The 19,921-nt window shown below is 33.4% G+C and overlaps 1 protein-coding gene across 1 annotated transcript in view; it reads left to right on the forward strand.

Annotated features, from left to right (window-relative positions):
* LOC138709948 (protein O-mannosyl-transferase TMTC1-like) overlaps positions 1-19,921 on the forward strand; it is a 1,156,611-nt gene that overhangs the window by 241,055 nt on the left and 895,635 nt on the right. The window contains exon 3 of the mRNA XM_069840633.1: positions 15,465-15,538. Within this exon, the coding sequence (XP_069696734.1) occupies positions 15,465-15,538 (74 nt within the window). The remainder of the gene's footprint in view (positions 1-15,464; positions 15,539-19,921) is intronic.

The raw sequence follows: 19,921 nt of genomic DNA on the forward strand, positions 1-19,921 counted from the left end.
AATTTGAGGCTAATTCTCGTCAACCCAACTGTCCCTAAATAATGTACAATATTTTCATATTGATGTTTCCAAATAGCTAGTTTACAATGCCAGATGATCATCGTTCTTAGGCATATTACTTTAAAAGATTATATATGCATAAGGTGCCATAAGTACGCAATACTTGTTCACAGTAGTAGTAATACACACGGTTACTGACAATACCCCGAATATGTTTTGAATATACCATTTATTGTATTCATCCATCACATCTCCAAAAGTCCACATAGAAGTGCTTGTTTTCTGTAGAAATATTGTATCACGCCTCTAGAAGTTTCCCAGATCCTTTTCCTGCAATGCTTCTTGTCGATAATGTCGGTGCGGTGTCATGTGAAGGAGGAAGTTGTTAATTTTTATGACGTAGAAACAAAATGTCTTTCCGATATTTCAGTGTATCGGAAAAATAGTCCGCATCGTTCATCGGAGTGTACATTTACATATAATAAATTTATCTCATTTTTTATTACATTGAAGTAATCTGATGACAAAATGATATTTTCTCGGAAGTAATTCGAATCCAATTATCGAAAGAAATTGCCTCGTAATATCATAGCCTTTTGCGAGTGATGTATGCTTCCCTCGAGTCGCCCTCAGTTCGTTTCTTGCTATAATCATAGAAAGTTTTCTTCTCTGAAGAATTGTTACAAATTATTTCATGTTTCAGGTGTATGATATAAAACAAACTATTATAAATATAGCAACTTGAAAAGTAATACTAGAAATGTCAAATAAATTATGAAATAAAATTGACACCTTTTTTAACATAAAGTACATTTTGTGATTTATTTCTTGCAGATGATTGTATTGTATTGTATTGTATTGTATTTATTAACATTCCATGGTATTCATACATTGCTTACAGCTAGAATATGGAACATGTCAAAAAACTTCATACTATTATAAAGTCTTAATTTATAGTCACAGTCTAGATGAAATATATACAGACGAGATTTACAATATAGTCTACTAGTACAACACAAAGTTTTAGTATCAATTTAATGTAGTGTTATTGAATGTCATGATTTCACGTACAGAATAGAAGGCGTGAGAAATTGGGTACTTCTTTAATTTGGCCCTAATTAATTTTATGTTTTGAGTTTCATTTTTTAAATCGATAGGGAGGCTATTAAAATTTTTTCATTGCCATATAATGCACTCCTTTTTGATAACACGATAGACTTGCCGCTGGAGTATGAAAGTCGTTTTTTGACGTGTATTTATGCTATGAACTGTTGAATTAGTTACAAAGTTTTCACGATTACATACGAGGAAGATTATTAATGGAAAGATGTACTGACAAGCCATGGATATTATTTGTAGTTTTTTTAAAATAGTCCTACAAGATTCCCTAGATTTGTCACATACTATTATTCTAATTACTTTTTTGTAATAGAAATATACTGTTACTAATCTGTGGAATTTCCCCTGAATATTATTCCAAAACTCATTACCAAGTGGAAGTATGCAAAGTATATTATTTTTATGATGATGGTGATGGTTACAGTTTTATAAACTAAACATAGCGAATTAACATACTCCGTAGCCTTAATTTAGAAGTTACCAGATATTAGATATACTATGTGGTTATAAATGACAAGTTATTACTTATAAGCAAAAACATATTACACCATGGGATCATAAATTACAAAATTACTAGAAGTTACATAAACTTTACGATCATAAATAACACTTAATGAAATTTACATACGCTTTTTGGCCATAAATTAGAAGTTACTAGAAATACCACACACATATTTTGTAGTCATAAATTTTAAGTTGCTAGAAATGCCACATACACACTTTGTGATCGTAAATTGAAAGTTACAATAAATGACAAAGAAATGAGTTATATATAGATGTTACTAGAAATCATGCATACTTTGTGACTATAAGTTATAAATATTTGGAAAGCAAAGTCAAAACAAAAACGGCATTTGTGGAGGTGTATCAAATTCTACAATTTGGAATGCAGGCAAGGATTAAAGCTTAGCAAAGATCCAACGATAAACACAAACATGTAAGTTATATTTTATAGAGTACGTATAAATCTATCCTAATTTTGAATTTCCTCTATTTCGGCTTCTTCAACTAGGGGAAGTGTGATGACAAAATTCTGTCGATTACTTCTCTAGGACAGAGTGGAGAAGGAAAGATGTGTAACGAGAAATTCCAAATTGTATTATAAGTTATAAGTTACTAGATTTTACAGTACTCATAAAATACAAGTTACTAAAAATAAGATATATTTTGAGGTCATAAATTAGAAGTTATTAGTAATACCATATTGTTTGTGGTCACAAAACAGAGGTTACTGGATATGCTAGATACATATTTCATGCTCATAAATTATAAGCTATAATAAATTACATACACTTTGAGGTCATTAGTTACAAGTTACTAGAGTTACCACAATCCACATAACTTATGTTTATGAATTTACGAAGTAATTAATTTTAATTAATTTAGAAGCATATTTATTTTATTTTGAAATATTAATATTTTTATTTAATCATGTATTTGCCTACCTTGTAGGATGGTTAAATTTAATAGTTTTAATGAAAGCAACAGGGCTAAATTTGCATAATATTTAACTAATATCAGGACCTCCTATATTACCGGACCTGACACTGTAAACGGAAGTAAACAAACATGGTGGACAATAGAGTGGTTAACGCAACTGTGAAAGTATACTTACTTCATGTGAATGTTTATTGTGTTTCTTGTATCATTTGCCTCTGGTATAATCGTTGAAGGGTTTATAAGTTAGTATATAATAATATAATTGTGACATTATAATTAATATACATTGTTTTCGTAGAGATCAAAGCTTGAAAGTGTTATGTTGTTAATCTTAAAACGCCTCACACGTGTAGTGTCCCAGGTTGCAAATCGAATTACGATAAAGAAAGTCCGTTTGTACATGTAGTTTTGTTTCCAAAAGATATAGATTTAAGGGATAAGTGGACAAGAAGCATTCATCGTGAACATTTTACCCCAACAAACAACTCAGTGGTAAGAAAACTAGCAGTGAAGTGCAGCAAGGTTTTGGCCAACTTATTTATTAATAATTACTGCAAGGTCAATTGAAAGACAAAAATAAAACCCACAGAAAGTGTTCCAAGTTCAAAAAATAGGCTGCTGTGCTCTCCAAGCCGTGAATTCTTCATCGTTTTTAGTTTACAGCCTATCTAATCCCTTGTGTAGGCCTATGCATAAGTGGATATTACAGTGATAAGCTGTAGTGAATAGTGTCATTTAATTCTGAATTAACATTAGTGGATACAGTGAGAAATTACAGTGCTGTGCTCTCCAAGCTGTGAATTCTTCATCGTTTGTAGTTTACAGCCTATCTAATCCCTTGTGTAGGTCTATGTGTAAGTGGATATTACAGTGATAAGCTATAGTGAATAGTGTCATTTCACTCTAAATCAACATCAGTGGATATAGTGAGAAACCACAGTGAATAGTGTCATTGCATTCTGAATCAGCATCAGTGGATATAGTGAGAAACCACAGTGAATAGTGCCATTTCATTCTGAATCAACATCAGTGGATATAGTGAGAAACTACAGTGAATAGTGTCATTTCATTCTGAATCAGCATCAGTGGATACAGTGGATAGTGTCATTTCATTCTAAATCAACATCAGTGGGCACAGTGTTAAACTGTACGTAGTGAATAGATCGTTTTATTTTTAATCAATCTCAGTGAATACAGTGACAGAGTTTAGTGACTAGGAAGACAGGACTCCATATTATATAATTTCTAGTTGCTGATGAAATCTATTTGTATAATCCAGGTAAGATTTCCTAAATCCTGAAGTAGCAGCTATTCAGTATTGTATTATTGTCTTCTATTTCCTCACAATCTGAATTTTACAGGAGTTAATTGGGCAATTGCAAGGCCTAATATAATAACATATTGAAGCTTTTAATCAGTTGTTTTCTTTTATTATTGGTGTATGTAGGCATATTTTTATGTTACTGATTGTACTATGTTCATTTATTTGGTAAGGAACTTTATTATCAATTGTTTCATTGAGAATTTTGTTAAAATAATCTCATCGATGCCGTATTTATTTTAACTCATTGCAATCTACGAAATACCTCTCCCGGCCGCCATCTTGGATGCCAGTGTCAGGTCCGGTAATATAGGAGGTCCTGCTAATATCGATCTGCATCTACTATTAAATAAGAATAAGGGGTGTATTTTCGATGATTTCATATATATTTTTTGTAGTGGATTCAACACTTATTTTCCATTAAAAACTATTAAAAGTCAATAATTATAGGAATTCTAAATAAGCAAAATCTAATTTACTTTGGTATATTAATAATCTAAAAATCTCAAACGGCATCTGATGGATGTCCATAATTTTTTCAGTGAGCCGGGCATCATATCAGATATGTTTCTGCAACTCGATATTTGTACAAATCAGCTAGGATAATATATAAATTAAATCTGAAGGAGGCTAAACTTAATTTTCATATTTCATATATCAAGGATTACAGTGGACACCAAACTGACATGGGAACATCATATAAATTCCTTGTGTTAAACTTTCAAGTATTAAGACATTTAAAACCTCTTATTCCCTAACATACCTCAAAAGTGCATATTGTGCATTTTTCAATAGTGTAATGTCTTACGGTATTCGAATATGGAGGAATAGCAAGGGTATATACAAAGTTCACATTCTTCACACAAAGTCTATACGAATATTGACAGGCTCCCCATACCATGTACATTATTTCTATTCAGCAGAAAAAAAAAATTAACTGTGGTAAATCTATAGATATTAAACTGTTTGTTAGGTGTTAAGAAAAACCTCAACAATAATATTAATAGATCTAAACTTCACAGTTACAGCACGAGATATAATTATTATTTTTCCGAATCAAACGTTAGACTGAGCAAATGAAATGCTTATTTTAGCTCGGTTGCAGTTGCTATGTTCAATAAGCTGCAACAACAAGCATATGTTGTACAATTTACCATATTTAAAAAAATGTTGCACGTTAGCTAATAGAAAGGCCCTTTCATGACATTAAGGAAGTTTTCGACTCTTCTGTAGATCCAAGTCAGTACCGGTATTGTATTATGTTAATGCTATGTTGGTGTTTATTTTTATTTGAAATCTATTTGTTCTATATTGGTTTTATTCTTATCTTTGTTGTTATAGCTCACGACTGTCTATAGCATCACTCTTGATGTTCATGGCATTTATGCAATAAATACCTGTGATTGAGATTCTAGCTAATATGTACATCTATTAGTAAATCTCACTTTACGATATGTGTCAGAGGAAGAATAATTGTTTGTATACATCTGAAGTCTGATTAATGTAATATGTTACTATTAAGCGAAGATTGCAATGGAGGGGGAAAGGAACTGGCCAACCTACTCCATTATCTCCTGACTTAGTTACATCATGAATGATGCTTTATTGGTGTCACGTGAGGTCAAACCTGTCTTCGGACAGTTGACTAAACAACTTAAATTTATACAGGAACTTTACTACGAAATACATAGTAGAAATATCCAGAGAGCATGGAGACAGTGAGTTCTGTATTTTCTTATAGTGTTCCATAAAGATATTATTTCTAATTGTTTCAATTTTTATACTGGCTTTATACATTTTCTGTAATATTTTATAATTAAAATTTAAATCGATTTATCAACTAACTCATTGGATATTATCTATTAGTATAGATAGATAGACAGACAGACAGACAGACAGACAGATAGATAGATTTATTCGTTCCATAATATTCTTACATTTGCTTTATAGCATAGAATAAAGAACATGTCCAATTCTTACTTTTAACAATACAATGCAATACATATAAAATGCAAATATGAAATATTACAGAAATAATACCTTAATAATAATAATATTTCATACAATGTAATATGTTTACCATTTAATAGTATTATAATATTTACACAGTACTGTGAAATGTCAAGAATTCATCTACAGAATAGAAAGTGTGAGATATTACCTTAAATAATGCAGGGTTTTGGCTATGATTCTTAATGTCTTCAGGAAGACTATTGAACATTTTTATCGCCATGTAAAGTACTATCCTTTGAAAGCATGATAAATTTGATGTTGGTGTATGAAAATCATTCCTTCTGCGGGTATTTATACTATGTATGGCTGAGTTAGTTGGACAATTTTCTTTATTACATAAGAGGAAATTTATTGTAGAATATATGTATTGATTTGTTAAGGTTAAAATCTCTACATGATTCTCTAGCCTTTGCTCCAACTATCTGCATAATTTACCTAATTTTACCCCTCTTAACGCATAAGCTGGCCGATATCGTTATACATAGGACAGCGACATTATGGGTTACCTTGTTCCCATGTTCTTTTACTAGTGGATTATACGTTCGTTATGTATTACTGTATTTAACTGAGACTTTGGAACGGAGCAATGTGTCGCTTGAACACAAATTTCTTTTCTATTAATCCTTTCAACTATCGAAGCACCTAAATCCATTTAAGCAAAGGAGAGGCATGAGTATTACTGTGCTTTACCACAATTCTTTGTGAGAATTGTTCTTTGAGTCCGAATCAATTGTATGTGTCAGTAGATTCTCAATGAATATATGGTTTTTATGTTGTTTCTCCATCTTGGCTACTTTTCCAATTTTAACTCTTATGACATATTTTAAATTTTAATATATTTTTTGTCATTTTTAAGGAATTAGTGAGTTTAGAAATAATTATAGGCATATGCAGTAAAATTAAAAATTCTAATTATTCTTATTAAATTAGAAATCTCTCAGTATTTCTTTTTTCTATTTATTTATAGTCACTGAGTCATGTCTCGACTAGTTAACATTAAATTACATTCGTTATTAATTGTTACTTATAAAGTTACAAAATAAAAATGAAATTATATTAAAGTCCAGTGGCCAGTATCTTTGAGGAATGAAAATATCTTCAGACGGAGTTTGGGATTGTTAAATGTAGATGATGTCTCGATTGGTATTTTATATTTTTGTCTTTCTTTGTTGTATTTGCTGCATTCGTTAAAGAGATAGTTGGTGGTGAGACCTGCACTACAAGTTGGTTGTGGTTGTTTGAAAAGGAGGTCAGCGTGGTCGAGGTAGTAGTGACCAATTCTGAGTCTAGTAAGTTTCACCTGTTCTTGAAGTAAGAGAGAGGGGCTTCTTGGGGTACTGTGAGGTGGATCCTTTTCTTACAAAGTTTACTTGAAGCCTACTTATTTTCATTTTGTTGGAGTGTAGACCGATAAGCAGGGTACAAATAGATATAGATTAAATGGACCGTCAAATGCATGTGACGGTCCCATTTAATCTATATCTATTTGAAGCTTACTTGTTTATAGCTGCTTTGGAAAGGTAATTCTGTGCATCGGTATAAGATATTGGGATGTCCATCTCTTGTGATAGTAGTGTGGAGTCTTTAGAACAATAAAGATCTGGTAACAATATATATAAATACGTAGGCCACACTGTGGAGTAACGGACAACGCGTCTGGCCACAAAACCAGGTAGCCCGATTCGAATCCCGGTCGTGAAAATTGACCTGTTTGAGGATTTTTCTTAGGTTTTCCCTCAACTCAATATGAGCAAATGTGGGCAACTTCCGGTGCTGAATTCATTTCACCGGCATTATCACCTTCATTTCATTCAAACGCTAAATAACTGAGATTTTGATACAGCGTCGTAAAATAACCCAATAAAAATATATACAATTTCACGTAAATCAGCTCAAATTCAACAAATGATCTACTAATGGCTCCGGTGATACCTTAAGGTGATATTCACAGAGGATTTTTGGTAGGGTACGCCAGTTGCTTCCTAACATTTAAATCCAAGTTAAATCTAAGCTCAATACAAACATTCAGGCTATTTCTAACGAAGGAGAAATTCCTTGGAAGAATCGGGAGTCAAACCCGAAACATCCTGATTAGGAGCCAGCGTTGCCAACTACAAGACTAGAGGCTGACTCACGGCAAATCAAGTTTAAAATTAAAAGTGATTTTTAATTCAGTATATCCAATACTTACCAAGTCATCATGCAAACATTTAATGTGCCATAAATGAAGTAATTACATAATTTTGCTCGTGAATTCTACGAAGACGTATTTTCTACCGATGGCGCTATTCTTTTCTGCAATTTTCTGTGAAACCTGTCAATCTTGAAAATATAAATTTTATTTCACAGATTTTGCAACTACAAAAATTAATTATTTTGCCTGTTCTTTCCTTTTAGTGATTGTTTTTCATATATTAAATAACCTTTTGCCTGACTATTTTAATCAAAATTAATGCCTGATTTTCGGACTCAAATCATGACAACAACCCAATGCAGTACAACTGGATCGCCACATTGTGCTGGATTGCGGTGTTCAAAAGTCTTCAAGGAAATGTACACGTATAGTTTTCAGGAAACAACATGTACGAACCGGCGTAATGAAATTTCTCCGGGTTCCCCGCTAGCTACTGATAGTAGATTTCTCTTCCCATCCGCCTATTTCAAATGGCCAGATCTACTGGAGAACCCCGTTAACTCGACAACAGAGGGCAGAAGAACGAAAGTTGCAACTGTAAAACCACAAACAGAGATAGAGAAGAGGATGACAAGGAAAACCCAGTCTGAGTTGTTAACGATTTTCTTACAGCATTTCAAGCTGAAGATCCATGTTGAGCGCAAGAGGGAGAAGTGCAGTGGGTGATAAATGGTCGATGATACACAAGACACACTGTATTACAGAAGAGGACAGCCATTTCCTTCTCGCTTCTATTTCCCTCTTCCCCGTAATAAAAAGGCTGTGCCGTTACAAAGGACTTGTAACCCTACAATGAAAAAGCAATGGACATATGTTTGTGCGGTGGCTAAGCTGTGCTGGACTTCGGACAATAGTGATATAGTAGTTCCCCAAACACTTGGATGCTTATAAATGTAAGCCAAGTGGAAGCCGTTTGTTATTGTATGAAAATGCAACTCACTTAACTAAATGATGTATTGCACACAGACCTTTAATGTTACTCTATTGTATGGCGCCATAAAAAATAAGTGTGTACATTATGTGGCATATATATTTTTTTAAATTTTAGTATAGTATTAGGCACGAGTAAAAGCAACGTTTGAATAGAAATGCTTACGCAGGAAATAAATTGCATAACTTATTCACATAATGTAAGTAGTTAAAGAATTACTTTATAAATTTTATTTCTTTTGTGAATAAAATGTGTAAAATACTGTATAGTAAAAACACAAAAACATATTAAACGATCAATAACAAACATACTATTCTATTATGAATATATGAACTTCAATATATTACATTCCGGATTTGTTCAAACAACAGTAGCGTTAGTTCTTCACGTCATTAAGCCGGGTCGAAATAACACATGTTCTGTATATTTTGAATTTAATGTTAAGGAATGAATGGAGTGTTCTTTCAAATAATTTTACTTAACATCCAAAAACTTAAATTGTATGAATTAAAATATAATTACATGAAGAATCCACAAGTTATTTCTATTCCAAACATTATAGGTTATCATTAACTGTTATACATGTCATTAAATCGCACCTCCTCATACTCATCCTCTTTCACAATAGCCCTGCCAAGACTCTGGAATTCGTTACCTGCTAGCATCAGGGACTGTCGTAATAAAATTGAATTCAAACGCAAACTTACTAGGTACTTGGTCAGTAATTGAGACTTGTTCATACATGGTTTCTTGTAAATAGTTCTCTTAGTCTACCACAAAATATTTCAATATCATGTAATTTCATTACTATAGATTTTTGTTATTCTAGGTTCTATTTGCAATTCAGTAAATACAAAAATATTCTTTGTTCTTAACTTCTATGATAAAATGTCTAGCTTTCATCTTGTAATCTTGTCGTACTTTAATTTTTATTGTAATTGTAATTGTAAATTTAATATTAATTGTAATTTTATTCTTCATATTATAGTTGTAATCCCCTGTTAAAGGGGCAGAGAAGGCCTGACGACCTTATCTCTACCAGGTTAAATAAATAAATAGTACTACTACTAAATACTAATACTACTAAACTCTCTCATTGGGTAATAATTGTGTTATTCGACTAAATTCTGTTTGATAACCATTCCACACAATTTATAAAATACGCAGACTAATATTATTAGTATATTAGTTGGCTGATTCTGTACGGAGTTAAGTCGCAGATCGTTTAGTCCGTTTGGAGTGTGTTTGTGAGTATAACTTTGATAGCAAGCATTTTGTTGGTCCTCGACAGGTTTTTTTATTATATTCTCTCTGCTATCGAAGAACAAAAATATTTCTTAATAAAGATCCCAACAGTAATACCACTCGTAATCCACTAGAGCTTAGGGAGAGCATCAGGGGAAAATATTCAGAAAGTGCGATAGACTTTTATGATTCTATTCACAAATTTGTTTGACCTGAATTGTTGTATCTGCACATTGTCTCGTATATGTCGATAAAAAGTAACATACCTTAACTTGCTTGTGTCCTTTCGAAAACCAGGTGTGCTTTTGATCGTTTATCTAACAACAAAATAGCTTCTTGTATAAATCACTCTCTAAAAAATAGACTACAGATAATGTACGTCAAGTTAAATCAACGTAAAATAAATTGACAAACACGCAATTCAATTTCTAAATATTTGAACCGACGTGTAATTAGTTAAACAAGTAAACAAATAAGTGATTGGCAAATATACATGTATATAGGCTAGCCAATACGTGAATAAGTAAATTTCTAAATAAGTTGGGAAATATATAAATACACATTACAGTATACCTGTACATTATAAATTTCGTTGTGATAGTACTCAAAATGTTTAATAGCCTATTCACAAAAATATTACATTTTTATATCGCTTTACTTGTAGTTTGTACATAATATTACGTCGTGGTGTAAGTAATCACTTATTTATCCAGCAGAGAAACGACAATCTACAGCGTATTACATCATATTTGTATATAAATATTTAAAATCAATGAACCTATTATATTTAACATTCTTCGAATTCTTGTCGTTGGTGTAAAATTTCACCAAAAATAAATTTTAATTACAACTCGTCTTCTAGAGTTTCCGGGAACATCCCCTCTTAGTATTGAGAGTTTGAGTTTCACATTTTCTTGTTCGTCTTTTGCTCTTCCTGAACCTTGAACTATATTATCCTCAGTACTATCTGTAAGGGTATTTGCATGTGAGTGAAAATGAAGGAAATTAAGGTGAAGGTAGATGTTTTGCCCTGCCTCATTGCAGGATGTAAAGCGTGGGGAATTAAATCTGAAGTTGCAGACCTATTGGTCTGACCTTATTTAATTTGGATAAAATTATGTTCCAATAAAATTATAGTCATACTTAATAACAGTTTTGTATGAAAAATTAGCTCAGTTTTTAGAAATATATCTGAACAGAATGGATGATCACATCGCACTGAATTCAAACCAAAATATTTACTTACGTCAATTTCACTAGGCCTAATAGTCGGCATCACAGTTATACTACTGTGTTATTGTCATTGAAAAGTTAATTACTGTTTCGAGATGAATATCCAAAACTACTACTCTATGCATGTTCTTATATTTATTATATGCTCATTTTTTCCAAGCAGTGCCGATAATCTAAGTGAATTTCTTATTGCCTTATTTTCTAATACCGATTGGGCTCAATATTATTTTTCTGTCCTTCTTTACTTTTTATTTCTACTTTCTATCTTTCTTTCTTTGTAATTTTAATATCAAATTTTTACAATATTTATGATTAATTCCATTCCTATTAACTAAGGAGTGATACTTCTTAAACACAACATTTTGTGGATATGCTATTTGAAACACTCTCAGTTTTGTGTGTGTAATGCGCAGGTTAGTGTCCTTTCTTCAAACCTATGTAAGGTTAACTGAAACATTTATTAACTCCGACAGGTTTAGTATACCATAAGACTATGTATGATTAAGCTTACTTTTTGAATGTGAAATAAGATAATTATTAATTTTGATATTGTGCTATGAAGAATCCTTTGTCACATTGCTGGCTGGAAGGCTTACATTGGTTAATGTTTATTTATTTGTTAAAATGTTTGTATTTTATTTAGGCTTGACATCTATCTATGTTAACGAGGAGCGTTTTTCTGTACACCACTCGGAAACAACTGTAAGAGAATAACATAATTAATTCATTACCCCTTGTGAGAATTCGCGTCAATGCCACCTGCAATCCATTCGTTAGTTAAAGACTTAATTTGCTCATTCACGGTTCAGGTTATGCATCTGCTACAACATTAATCAAATGGAATGCGCAACCTATATTTATTATGTTCACGTACACATCCTAATTAATTTTTATATTTTAATTAACTGTGTGCATCCAAGCATTTTTGAACGAAACTACAAACACATCCGGAATGTCGTCTCTATATATATAAGTAATACCAATAATAAACATGACGTATTAATTGATAAATTAATAAAGTATTTTAATGTTTCTTTATTTCAGTAATTTTTATCTTTAGACAAGAGAAAATGAGTTGCTATGTCTGTGATTTCGGTATCATATGATCTTGAAAAAGATTAATGTGAAACGTTTTTCATGTGTAAAAGCTTACCGAAATATTTTTACTTGGTTATTTAATGATGCTGTATCAACTACTGGGTTATTTAGCGTCGATGGATTTGGCGAAGTGAGGCCGAGGATTCACCATAGGTTATTTGACACTCGTTTTACGGTTGAGGAGTATCTCAGAAAAAAATTCAACCAGGTAATCAGCCCAAGCGGGAATCGAACCCACACCAGAGCATAAGCTCAGATGAGCAGACAAACGTGCTACCGCCTAAGCTACGCCGCTGGCTTTAACGAAATATTAAACTTAATGATTTGAAAACCATTATTCGTACACAAACAAGTAATTAATAAATACGAGGAGTATAAAGACAGAAATAGTTAATTCAACATAGTCTAATTCTAAAGTATTAACCTGTGGTATTAACGTCCAGATGAATCAAATTTTCTGTTATGATATTTACTATTATTGATATTTTAAACAACGCATTGACGGCATATCCATGTGTGAATTGTTTCGACTATCAATTGTATTGAGACTAGGACTTATGGAATGAGAAGTCGATTATTAAGTAGTTAACGAGAAAGATTTGTCTTGTTAAATTTAATTGTGGGAAGTCCGAAACAGAAATGAAAGAACTATCAAAACTTATTTCAGATCCTAAACATCCTTACAATCCGAAATTTTCTCACAATAACAATCACGAACGGTTCACTGATATTTTTCTCTGGACTTAAATCGCACGTAGGTGTTGCGTATGGAAATAATCCTTATTACCAGCACAATCGATCAATAATTAACCGTTTCTTCTTTAAACTATAGGAATGAGACTAGAAAAGAAATCATCAGTTCAGTCATTTGGTATTCTGTGGGGCCCACACAAGTTTAATCTACTCTGTTTACATTTTGGAGAAGGTTGCTTTATAAGTACACCCATTTCTTTGCCGATAAAAAGCGAGTCTTAATTCCTGTACCTACATTGGGAGTATATGAGGTTTACCTCCTACCTTCAAGTACGCCAACAATGTGTGCGGGTCTGTGATCGTTTTTCTTCCTGGCGTACTATGGGTGCAGGTGTACCACAGCGTTCAGTTCGTGGACCTCTAATTTTTACGGTCTACATAAATGACATATCACAATCTATTAAACACTATAGGCATATCCTATTTGCTGGCGACTTACAAATATATATCTCTGCACCTACATCGGCATTAAATTACGCAATAAATGAAGTTAACAATGACCTAAAATCAATTCTTTCATGGACGAAAAAATTTGGACTAAAATTGAACTCGGCGAAATCACAGGCAATTGTAATGGGACATCAACGACTTTGAAGTAAATTAAAGACAGATGACTTATATCCTGTTAAAATGAATGAAACTATTATCCCTTACAGTGATAGAGTAAAAAATCTAGGAATTTATAAGGACAAAAACCTAAGTTGGAATACTCAAATCACACACACATGTAAAATAATTGTTATGAAAATTCACACATTAAAAAACAATTCGAAATTTCCTTCTGTTGGTTCTTAATAAGAATTTAGTGCAGTCGCTCTTGATGGCTCATTTTGATTACTATGACACTCTCTACACTGACCTTAACAGGAGACTGACAGACTACAGCGCCTTCATAATCCGTGTGTTCGATTTATTTGCAACGTCCGTGGTTTGACCGTAACATACCTTCACTAAATATGCTGTCCTGGATCCATCTCAAAGAGCGAAGAACTATTCACTCTCTCACTTTACTCTTCAATTTTCTTCCAAACTCTAACCCTAGCTACTTAACTTCTCCTTTTCAACATTTGTCCTCATATCACGAAATAAATACTCGCTCAAAACACCATAGGCTATCACACTCTCCATTCCTAAAAACAGAACATCCTTCTACTCTTCATGTTTTACCGTCTCTGCAGCTCATCTCTGGAACTCTCTACCACAACATGTCAGAGACTGTCGGACATTTTCTAGTTTTAAAAAGAACTAAAATTGTACTTTTTCGATTCTGATTCATTTCAGTTATAAGCACTTTTCTCTGCGATAGTTTTGTAAAAATATATAAATATCTTTTTCCTACCTTTCTCCTTTTTGTTCTCTTGATCACCAGATGAATTTATTATCATACCCTTTTTATTGTGAATTTTATTTAATTTTCGTATTTCTTTTCTTTTTTATTATTTTATTACATTTCATTTTGTTATATTCTTACTTACGTTTTTCATATTAACTATTTATACTAAATGAGTTTTTATTATTATACTTCAATGTATTTTACTTTCTTTTTTTCTATTATGGTATTATTTTCATGTTGTTTAGAGTCGATTTATTATGCTATTGTCATTATTTTCTTGTAATATATTAGTATTCTGTTCTTTAACGTTTTGTTAAATTTTTCACTGATTGTATACTTTGTGAACTGGTAGAGTGTAAGAGAAGGTCCTATGGCCTTAACTCTGCCAGTATAAATAAAGAATTATTATTATTATTATTATTATTATTATTATTATTATTATTATTATTATTATTATTATTATTATTATTTATCTTTTATGCGCTTCAATTTGTGTACGCTGGCTAAATCAAAGTCTGAGATAACAATAAGATAAGACTGGACAAACAGAAGAAACAGCATTCATCAGTCCGTATGGAAAGAAGATAACTCTCCTTTTGTATTCGGCAGTCATTACGAACGAGAATTTCTTACTTCGTTCATGATTCATAAAAATAACTATAGTATCGTCACTTTCCCACACCGCGCGACCAACGACTGTGTCAGTTGAGTCTCAGTACATCTCAACTTCCGAGTGAGTGGCACAACCCGTACAATGTATAACATTGCAATTTCTTTGTTCCAGGTCACTGGAATTGTTGGAAGGGCAGACGTACTAGCTTGTGTCTTCTTCCTGCTCTCCTTCTTGGTTTACCACGGGTAAGTAATGCATGACTATTTCCCAGAATGGTGATCATAGCGTCACTATTACGATCAACAATTCAGTTACCGAATTAGGCCAGAATTTTCTCCAGTTTCCTTTTAAAGTTGTAATCCTAAATGCTTACGAGAGGTCCTCTCAATAGTCTTCTCTCTATCGGTCGATAATAAAGTAATTGAATGGATATTTCTATGTAGACATCAGTTTGCCCTATGCACTACTGTCGTCCTTTTCAAGCGCTTTGATCGTTTCAAGTTTGTCGAGCGTGACAAGAACCGAAGTCAACTTTGAAGAACCGTATCTGTCTAGCTCGCCCGAACTTGTTCCTTCAAGTTCACTGGCCTCTTCTATCCTCCCATCCCATCCCTTCATGCTTGAAGCTGCGTAAGTATTTTTGAATAAATCTTGTTACGTTTTAAGTAGATGTAAGGACTGGTAATTTTTATTACAAATATTTAATTAAACATTCTCATGTTCGAACATTGCAGGACACTATCTTAAACCACTTGCGTTATGTTTCAATACAGATATGAAGTTTTTGTGTCTTGGTTTTCTCTCTCATGTTTGAACATTACACAATACTAGTCAATACTACGAACATACATACGAGTTTTTTAATACATTTTTATTTATACGTATAATTGTGTGAATGTTTAGACATATTAATAACAATAAAAATGATCTATACTCATTATTATGCACAACTTGTGCCTGACAGTCTTATGGCAGCTGAAGCATAAAGTCGCAGAAAGAAAAGGAACTAATGGGAAAGGCATTGAACATAAGGAGGGGAAAGTTTGAACAAACGCAAAGCGAGTTTTGGTTCTACAGAGACTCGGCAAAAATGAACCGAACATAAGGCCTCTTACCGGGTTTCATCGGACTCGGTTATTTTCATATACACGATTCACTTCTACGTATTGTTGGATGCTTAAGCAGTAGGGCGAAGTTTGTAGCATCTTGATATTCCGTGTCATTTTCGAACATTGCATGACACTACTGTGCACTACATCGGTGACATGTTACCTACGGACTCAATCTTTGTCTTGTCATTGTCTTATCTACATTTATTTAGTGAAGAAATTTAATTTGGGCATGTTTCAATTGATTTGTATATTTTTCTAACTACCCACATTCCACTACCATATAGGGGAGTTAGAAGTAGGAATGATAATGCATATTTTCAATTTTGAACATTTCTGGACTGGAAATCATTATGAAACATGTTAAAATATTGTAATATTTATGAGAAATTTTTCTCATATTTATATGAAAGAACACAATATAATTAAATAGGTATATTAAGGTACTGCAATAACTTGTCTAATTCCACAATGATACGAGGAAAACATGTCAAGTCTTTGTCAAATAAGATAATAATTCCGCGGTATTAAATAAAGGTGTGGTACTCGCTTATTTGGATATACAGTTACCTAAATAAATTGGTATTATCATATTTGAAATATCCTACAACACATCTGGCCTTCAGTCATTGTCCTCCGTACAAGTGAAACAATGGAAATCAGACACATAATCATGTGTGTTGATGCACTCGAAATGAAATCGATCTCGATATTAGAGATGCTGCATCCACTTTTCTACCTGTATGTTTTTTTGAATGTCATCACTACGGACTTGGCATAATGTTTTGGTTGTTCGCCCCGTCGCGTCAGTCTGATTCACCGGGATTCGCCTTCTCTTGTTTTGTCTTTTCCTTCATTAAATGCCCTGAAGAGCTAGCAATAATTTGCCCATTTGGATCTATCTGAGGTTGGCCAAAGACCTTGCGTGTTCTGTAGAAATTTTCCGCCTGCGTACAGAGCAGGTCGCTGGGAGCTTTGATTCCTCCGTGGCATATTCAACTACAGGCCTGGGCTCTATTAGCTGGACTGCGTCATTGCACACCAACCTTTAACTCTCCATTTCACCTTCCCCGTATAAGACAGTTATGCTTTGGTGCGGTACTAGTGGACAGGAAGGTAAGTGACGGATTGTATCAGGCCTTCACGAACTTCTGGAAGGTCTAAGCGAAAAGGACGGGGTTTCTGTGTCCCTTTCACTTCCCCTTTTATGGCCTGGGTTGTTCTACTACCTCCTTCATTTGCGCTAAGTTCTCATTACAAACGTGGACTAGGAGTACAATATAGGCATTTTCCGGCTCAGCAGTTCCGTCTATAAAATATAGCTTCGTTTTGCAAATCGAAATTTAAGGCATAACTCCCTGTAAAGTTGATTTGAATAATTTCGAGGGAAAAATTGTTCCGGGGCCGGGCATCGAACCCGGGACCTTTGGTTTAACGTACCAACGCTCTACCAACTCAGCTACCCGGGAACTCTACCCGACACCGATCCAATTTTTCCCTCTATATCCACAGACCTCAAAGTGAGCTGACAACCGTCAAGCAACCAACTTTGAGTGGTGACTTAAATAGTGGTTTTCTGTTAACGAACAGTGACGTGTATTATGCAAATCAAGATTTCAGGTATAACTGCTTGACGGTTGTCAGCTCACTTTGAGGTCTGTGGATATAGAGGGAAAAATTAGATCGGTGTCGGGTAGAGTTCCCGGGTAGCTCAGTTGGCAGAGCGTTGGTACGTTAAACGAAAGGTCCCGGGTTCGATGCCCGGCCTCGGAACAATTTTTCCCTCGAAATTATTCATAGTTTCGCTTTCCTAAATCCACTGTAATTAGGCTCCATAACTTGTGAAAGTAAACCAAAATAGTGATTGGAGCCAGAACATACAAAAATAATGCATTGAAATAAACTTAGGTGTATTATGTACATAAAGACTTTTGTCTATTTTTGTCTACAATTACAATATTTAAATTACGTAAAACTAACATTTTCTATGTAATGATGCTTACCTTTTTATAACTTTGTAGCCAAACACAAAAAACTCCAATGTTTTACCTTACTACCGTCAAAGGTAAAACAAATCGTACTTTTTATGCAGCATCGCAAATAGTATGCTAACTGTCGATAGTCTTCCATTTCTTCAATTCACATTATTATAAAGGCCCAGTATAATCATATAAGTACTACTTCGGAATTAAATGTGTTTTTCATACGTAAGAAAAATCGCAATTCCAATTTATTACTTTCAACCGACGCTATATTAACAACGAGATCATATTTTATAACGTCAGTCAGATTATTGACAGCAAAATGTTTGTTTTATAGTGAGGTGAGTAAGAAATATTACAGCGTGATTACCTGCCATTCGTCTTATAGTTGGGAAATCCTCGGAAGAATCCGAACCAAGTAATCGGTTTAAACGGGATTTGAACCCATGGTAGAGCGTAATCACGGATCACGAGAACCCACTCGTCAGTCCGATACTACGCAAGTGCGCACCTATTGTTTCCTGAATAACAATTTACATATCTAATTATGATATATTCTGAAAGGTTAAATCTTAATAAACTTAACTTAATCTTTGGGTGTGATTAATTATCATGCTCGCAATTGTATCAGACATTTGCGAGTTGAAACTCTATCTAGTCTTTGGACGTTTTCTTTGGGGAAGAGATACAGTTGAAACATTCTTGGTACACATTTAAAGGAAGCCAGTCCATGACATACGAATAACTCCGGTCAATTTCCTTCCACTTGAAGTTAGCGGTGATTCTAGCAAAATGACATCATGTGGAGGTTAATTCAAATTCAATTCCAATGTTCCAAACTGACGAAACAATAAGTTTCAGCGACACTTTCATAGGCCACAAACAAGATATTATGGACTAGTAAAGAAACAACACAATAATAATAATAATAATAATAATAATAATAATAATAATAATAATAATAATAATCATAATAATAGTAGTAGTAATAATAATCGTAATAGTTACGATTACTTTTCAGGAATAAGAAAATAGAGAGCCTTTTTGTGTATTTCTTTGTGGTTAAGTGTAAGTAAAAGAGTGTATGGGTTTTCGTATCGTATGTGTATGCGTCATTAAATGTGCTTTCTGTATTAGTGTATATGTTTGTAAACAATATCTGTGTGTGTGTGCGCGTGCGTGCGTGTGCTGTGACTGAAATCCTACTCCGACAATAGTAAACCTCGTCCAGCTCCTATAAATTCTGACACACGACCAGTCAGTTGCCCTTGGTAAATCGAGGAATCACTTCTCCCGCGTGTGCCTCACCACTGATAATTTCTACCTTAGCTGTAGACGAAATGTCTGGCTGGAACATCGCCAGCAGACCACGGCCTTTGATGTCAGCCCGAAGAATTCTTCATCTATAGACGCCGGCAGTGAAAGTCTACATTCTGAGATAGTGAAATTAAATTCTCAATTGTAGTTTCTGGAAAGGTACTCTCTCTCTTTTTTTTAACAAGTACAAGGGCTGGCGCAACATGCTGTTTGTTTCATT

The sequence above is a fragment of the Periplaneta americana genome, chromosome 12 (assembly GCF_040183065.1).
Source record: "Periplaneta americana isolate PAMFEO1 chromosome 12, P.americana_PAMFEO1_priV1, whole genome shotgun sequence".
Classification (NCBI taxonomy): Eukaryota; Metazoa; Arthropoda; class Insecta; order Blattodea; family Blattidae; genus Periplaneta; species Periplaneta americana.